Source organism: Carex rostrata, chromosome 6, assembly GCF_964058835.1.
Source record: "Carex rostrata chromosome 6, lpCarRost1.2, whole genome shotgun sequence".
Classification (NCBI taxonomy): domain Eukaryota; kingdom Viridiplantae; phylum Streptophyta; class Magnoliopsida; order Poales; family Cyperaceae; genus Carex; species Carex rostrata.
This window is the reverse complement of record NC_135923.1, coordinates 8,640,803-8,648,179: the sequence shown is the minus strand read 5'-3', so window position 1 is coordinate 8,648,179 and position 7,377 is coordinate 8,640,803. Positions and strand designations below refer to the sequence as shown.

Genomic DNA, 7,377 nt, shown 5'->3' with positions numbered 1-7,377 from the left:
TTTCAGTAACAGCCGACTGTTCAAAAATTGCAACGTGCAAAAAATGAGAAAGTGGGGGCAACGCCAGTCAAAGGGAAAAGGCAATGAAAACTGCAAAGCACACCTCCCACATAAAAGAACCAAAGAAATTGCTTAGTTATAACATAAAGGTGATCCAGCTGAGAAGCAAGAAAAAGCATTATCGGTATATGAATGTGAAACCAAAATTAATAATTATGTTGTTTTATATGTTTCTGGCCTTCCTAATGCTCTCGACATGTGGGCCCAACACTCCATGTCAAGTTGTCAACATCTCCTGCTACGCGATCTCTAATTTAATCCAACTGGAAACCATTTGATTGAACTTGAACACTCAGGATCAGATCACCTAAAATACCAGATGCCAACTTTTTAATTCTACGCGTGCATCCGTGTTGATTCTATCTCAGCTAACCTCCGCTAACATTTTGGAAGCATATGTCAATACATGTGGATCCCAATGTTTTTTGACTTAAAAATAAGCCCCATTTTCTCGTGCCCAATATAAATAAAACAGCACTTAAAATCGGCTTATTTAAAGTACCACCAAGAGACTAAACTAGTCGTCGGTTGTTAGTCTTTCATGCTTTGCTTGCTTGCTTGTTTGACTCATTATCTTAAATAAGAGAAAAATATTGGAATCTCGTTTCTACATAAATAAACAAACTAGAACATCTCTCGTTTGTACACTCTCTTCTCCTGAAATGGATTATACACATCCCGGCAGGATTGAGCGGCTCAACTCGGCCGTGGAGGATTCTCGCCTCGGCAAGTGGTTCAAAATTACCGAACGGCGCACCACTTTCACGACCGAACTCCGTGCTGGTACTGCCACCTTCCTAACTATGGCATACATCCTGGCCGTAAATGCATCTATCTTGTCCGACTCAGGCGCCACATGCACAATTTCTGATTGTATCAACCCCTCGAAGACTTGCAAATTCCCTCCTAATGTCGATCCTGGCTACGCTTCATGCGTGTCTCATGCACGCCGTGACTTGATTGCGGCAACAGCAATAGCCTCTCTTGTGGGTTCTTTCATCATGGGTGTATTTGCAAATCTACCCCTAGGTCTTGCACCTGGCATGGGCGCCAATGCCTATCTTGCCTACTCGATTGTTGGTTTTCATGGTTCCGGTAGCCTCTCATATGGTGATGCGCTCACAGTTGTTTTTATGGAAGGTTTGGTTTTTCTTTTGATATCTGCTGTCGGATTACGTGCCCAACTGGCCAAACTAGTGCCTCGACCGGTACGAGTATCGGCCTCGGCAGGGATAGGTCTTTTTCTAGCATTTATTGGACTCCAGAACAACCAAGGTATGTGTTTGTGTTTTTGATTCATTGCATTTTGATCAATATCATTTCTACTATGCGTTCGTACTCATATTTCGTTTCAAGTCGGTATTTGTTTCATATATTGTAAGATTTATTTATTATCAAAGAAGACTTTAATTTGGATTTTTTTTTTATACTTCCGTTGTAAATAAATTACAATAAAGCACGCCTGTTGTCTTCATTTTTGGAGGAAGTAGTTAGGTCATTGATAATTAAACCCCTACCTAAAACCTCAATGCTTTTGTCTTCACAGAAAATAGTTAGTTCAATAGTTAGTTCACAAATAGCGTTTAATAAGAACTCAATCATTGTGCTACGACTAAACATGAGATGTGACTTATTTTCATAACAGGTATCGGGCTTGTCGGATATAGCCCATCAACCCTCCTAACACTCGCGGCTTGTCCTAGCTCCGACATGGTCTCAGTCGCACCGGTGCAAACATTTTCCAATGGCACAATTGCACTGATACCTGATGCTACCGCCTCAGGTGCTATCTATTGTCTCCACGGTCACATGCAGAGCCCCACATTCTGGCTTTCCGTCGTTGGCTTACTCATAATTTCCTACTGCCTTATCTACCGTGTCAAAGGCGCCATCATATACGGCATTATATTTGTCACCGCCATATCATGGTTTCGTGGTACATCCGTCACCATCTTCCCGGATACCCCTGCTGGAAATGACTCCTTCAGTTACTTCAAAAATGTTGTCAGCGTGCACCGTATTAAGTCGACGGCCTTTGCGCTTAAGTTTGGAAGCTTGGGTCAAGGACGTTTTTGGTTGGCATTCTTGACCTTTCTATATGTCGATGTGTTAGATACAACCGGCACTCTCTACTCCATGGCACGTTTCGCCGGGTTTGTCGATGAAAAGGGTGACTTCGAGGGGCAGTATTTCGCATTCATGTCTGATGCATCTGCTATAGTATTTGGTTCTCTTATGGGGACATCGCCTGTGACGGCATTCATCGAATCTTCAACTGGAATTAGGGAAGGTGGAAGAACGGGACTGACCGCATTGACCGTGTCTGGATGGTTTTTTCTGTCATACTTTTTTACACCGCTCCTTGCCGCTATACCGGGCTGGGCGGTGGGCCCGCCAATGATTGTCGTTGGAGTGTTTATGATGCGGTCGGTGACGGAGGTGAGGTGGGATGACATGAAGGAGGCGCTGCCGGCTTTTCTGACATTGATTCTGATGCCGCTTACGTACTCGATTGCTTACGGACTTATCGCCGGGATTGGTGCATTTGTTGCACTGAACTCTTTGGATTGGATTTTGAGAGGTTTTAAGAGAATCGGTGCATCTCGCCGTTGCCATGAGGATACTGGAGATTTCGCCATTGGTGAAAGAGAGAACAAACAAATTGAAGTTGTATAGGTTGCAAACTTGCAATTATTTCAAAACGTACACAATTGGATAGAATTAGTTAAAATTAGAAGTCTTGAGCATTAATTTTCTTTCAAGATAAGTTTAGGGTTTGTACATTTTATTTTGCTCTTTTGTTGTACTAAATTTTATTTTTAAAGCTTGTTATATCGAAAATTTAGAAAAAAAAATTTGGAATTTCTTGTATATTTATTCAAAGGAATTAATTCGCTAGATAATAAAGTTCTTTTTTTTTCACAATAAGTTGTTTATTTCTGCATTATGTAGTTAGTATTAGATGATTGTAAAGTATAAAAAAAAAATTAGAGATAAATAATTGTATATCCACTGTGACTACTTATTATATGCAATCAAATCGTTCATATATAATATCAAAGATGAACTTCTCACCAAATCTTAGTTGTAACATTAAAAAAGCTTTTGCAACCTAATGTTTTATATGTAGATTGTGATTTTCTATTACTAAATTAAATTTTAAAGCTGTTGCCCTCTGGCGTGCTTTAATAAAATAATTTATATAGTTCTTAAAGTAAGTATACAAGGACCCTACGATGTTTGCATGATCAGCATGGTATAATTAAACAAACAACTCCTTAAATTTTAACATAAATTTTGTCAGTTGGCGGTATATATCTGCTCCATCAAACCTTGCTAGTAATATAATATAGCTAAATGTAAATTCTCATATAATTAAAGAATGAAGCTATATATGGTACTATGCATAGCGTAGTTGGTCCATACATATGATCGATATTTTCGTTGAAGTTTAAATAATTGATACGATCTCCATATGTAATTGTATGTATTTCTGCGTGCTAAATTTTATATTTTTTATAATTTTATTTATTTATTTAGATAGGTTGAAAATTATTGTTTGAATGGCGTACGTAGAATCTTTACATAAAGTGATATTTTACCTATCTAAAATATTCTAAAAAATTCTAAAAAATATAAAATTTGATATACAAGTACGTTTTCATATGAAGATCAAGTTAAACAGTTCTGAATAATGGGTATTTTATAAGTTATTTTGGTACATTTGGATCGGGCAAGGATTAGTTCAAGACTAGCGATTTTTGGATTAGTGGTTGATAATAGTGCTAACCCGAATGGTTTGAGAATAGCACTAACTTTAGACTATTTGGGTTAGTAAAAAAAAGTCATTTGGATTGTATGTTTGGAATAGCGATGGAGAGAATAAATAAAATAATGATTAATCTAATTTAATATTTAAACTAATACTATATTACATTTAATATCTAAACTAATATCTTATTTTATTTAATATTTAGACTAATATTATATTACATTTAAACTAATATTTTTTAATATTGATCGAATATTTTATTTAATACTAATCTAATTAAATATGACATTATATTTATTTAATGCTAATTTAATATTTTATTTAATGCTAATTTAATATTTTATTTAATGCTAATTTAATATTTTATTTAATGCTAATTTAATATTTTATTTAATGCTAATTTAATATTTTATTTAATACTAATCTAATATTTGAAGTAATATTATATTCATTTCACATTTAAATTAATATTATATTATATTTAATCTAATATTTTATTTAATACTAAACTAAAATTTAAAGTAATATTATATTACATTTAATATTTAAATTAATATTATATTATATTTTATATTTTATTTAATTCTAATCTAATATTTAAAGTAATATTATGTTACATTTAATATTTAAACTAATATTATATTATATTTTATAATATTTTATTTAATAATAATCTAATCTTATCGGATATTATATTTATTTAATACTAATCTAATAATGAAACTAATATTACATTACATTAAATATTTAAATTAATATTATATTATATTTAATATTAATCTAATTTTATATTATAGTTATTTAATACTAATATAATATTTATATTAATATTATATTAATTTAAAATTTAAATTAACATTATATTACATTTAACATTTAAACTAATACTATATTACATTTAATCTAACATTTTATTTAATATTAATCTCCATTTTAAAATAATATTATATTTAATTTAATATATAAACTAATAGTTTATTTAATACTAATATAATCTAATATTATATTATATTTAATACTAATTTAATATTTAAACTAACTCTAATTGAGAGGAATCAAATATTTTATTAATATCACTAACCTCACAAGCCCTATTTGTTACGTTATGAAATTTTTACAATTAAATTCGAATGATTTAAAAGAAAGAATCGATAAATCATGTTAATAAAATGGAAGTTTAAACCTTAATTAAGGTTCCCCTAAATAAGTAAGTTAATTGTGAATTGAAACCGCGTCGAAATTTCGAGATTTCAGAATTTTATAGCCCCAGTGCGGATTAGGTTGACCGCAGTGCGGGTGGAAGCCATCCGCAGTGGCTCAGGCTTTTTCTGGAATTTTGCCAAAAAAATGACTAAGTAGTGAGTGCGGGTGAGGGATCCGCAGTGCGGATGAGTTTAGCCGCACTCATGAATTTCTGTATTGCACTGAATTTTCCTGAAATCGGCTAAGTAGTGAGTGCGGATGAGGGTGAACCGCAGTGCGGATCAGGTTCATCCGCAGTAGGCTCGGACTTTTCCTGGATTCGGCTGACAACCGACTAAGTCTCGAGTGCAGATTAGGTAACCCGCAGTGCGGATTGGCTAATCCGCATTCAGGGTAATTTTAACCCTAAAACCCAAATTAAACCTTCTCTCTCTCTCACTTCACCATTTTCCCCATTTTCAAGTGAATTTCGGTTAAGAGAGAAGGAAAAGATCCCGTGAGTTTCCGTTTCGTTCAGACTCCCGATTGTTGCGAGAAATCGAGTCTGGAACCGAGAAAGCAGCCGAGGATCTCTCCGAACCCTTCTAATTGGTATTTCTTTCTCTCCTTGTTACTTTCGAAACCTCGAATTTTCTCGATTTCTCGGATTCTCGTTTTAAACCCGAGATTTTTGTTCGAATTGCTCAAGGACTAGTTCCTCTACACTTCTTACTAGTTTGTTTGTCAATCTTTTTCCCGATTTCTCCCGATTTATGAAATCTGATTTCTAGGGTTTCGTGCCAAAATTGAAAGTTGGCATAATCGTGATTTGATTTGTTTAACCCGGCCAATTAGACTTGTAATCGGTAGGGTTGCCTCCTGATCGTGAATTTTTAGAATATTTAACGGCTGATTTGAGGTTTTGACCAAATTAGGGTTAACCAAACGGTGAATCGAATTGATCCGAGAACCAAAGTAGTGAAACGGTGATTGATGCTTACCAAAGTGAAATAGTATAAGGCTAGAGGGCCTAGATGGAATTGTGTACCGTTATGTGAGATTTTGGTAAGAAAGAAAGAACCGAAAAGAATCGATACCAAAACATAAGAATTGATTTAGGACTGTACAAACCCTAAGTAAACGTATGGACCACTGAACCCGAATTAAACCAAGTAAACGTATAATATAGGTGTAGGCTCGGTCGAGCAAGAACTTGCTAGACAATACGAGACGTCCGATCCTTAAGCTAAGCGGTACGCTCGTCATAATAAGGTGCGGGATTCTTGGACTTGTTTGATACTTTATTTTCAGGAATTAAACTGTGTATTCGTTTGTCATGTTGAATATCATTGATTGCATCACTGAATTGTGTAGAGCATTTGCATAGCCCAATCAAATTAAACTCGAATTGATCTGAATTGAATGATTTGCATGCTGGTATGGTTATAGGTTATGTTGATCTATTGTGATCTGATCTTGATTGAAAGTCACCACGATTGGATTGAATATGTGAATGTATGTGAATGGATTTACGAAGTTAAGCACTTGGATCCAATGAATTTGCCAAGTCGGGCTGTATGCTGACTTGGATTCCCAGGATCCTAAATGGCCTTAGGTGAACGGCCCTCGATATTCCCAGTACCGGTTGGGACGAGGGAGGGTGATTATGTTATGAGATGTGTGATTGGAAATCGTGGTTGACTTGTGTAACGTCTATGGCTCGGTAGCATTTTCCTACGTGTTAATGCATTTGAACGGTCGATTGAATATGACGAATATTGGAAACGATTCTAAAGTGGATTTTCTTTACATGATTTGAACCAGACCTTAATAAACTGTTAAGCCAAGCGGTTACAGATGGGTGTCAGATAAAGGGTCCAGCGGTTGGCCATCTGTAGGTGTCAGTAACCCTACAGATGTGGGTTTGATAAAGGTTCAGCTCGAAAGAACATCTGTAATTGCTACAAGCCCTACTGAACTGAGTTAGGAATCGAGTTAAGCCAAAATATATGTTGTGTTTGAGATTCATCTTGGAAATTCCGTAAACTGTGTTTCAGGTTGATTAACTGTTGTCGAGTAGTGGCATTCTGTTATTTATGTTTTCTTATATAACTGTTTGCATTGTTGTTGTTTGGGTTTCATTATTGAATATAGAGTTTGATTGCAAGTCCAATAATTCAAATGTGGCAAATTCGCACTGAGAATTTATTCTCACCCCCACCTTCCCCGTTATTTTACAGGTATTGGTGCGACTGATTCCGGAGAGGCACGAGAGTAGTAGGCCTTAGTAGCTTACCAGTATATGACCCTAGATATCTTTTGTTGTATAGATTTAGGGTAGGCCTCGTGGTTGGTATCCGGAT

At 35.2% G+C, this 7,377-nt stretch overlaps 1 protein-coding gene across 1 annotated transcript; it reads left to right on the top strand.

The window, feature by feature from the left end:
• The first annotated feature begins 576 nt into the window (after nt 1–576).
• On the top strand, nt 577–2,794 carry LOC144555356 (adenine/guanine permease AZG1-like). Its single transcript, XM_078303654.1, has 2 exons — nt 577–1,335; nt 1,706–2,794. Exons 1-2 carry the CDS (start codon nt 723–725, stop codon nt 2,734–2,736), a joined length of 1,644 nt encoding a protein of 547 aa, XP_078159780.1. The 5' UTR covers nt 577–722; the 3' UTR covers nt 2,737–2,794.
• The last annotated feature ends 4,583 nt before the right edge of the window (nt 2,795–7,377 follow it).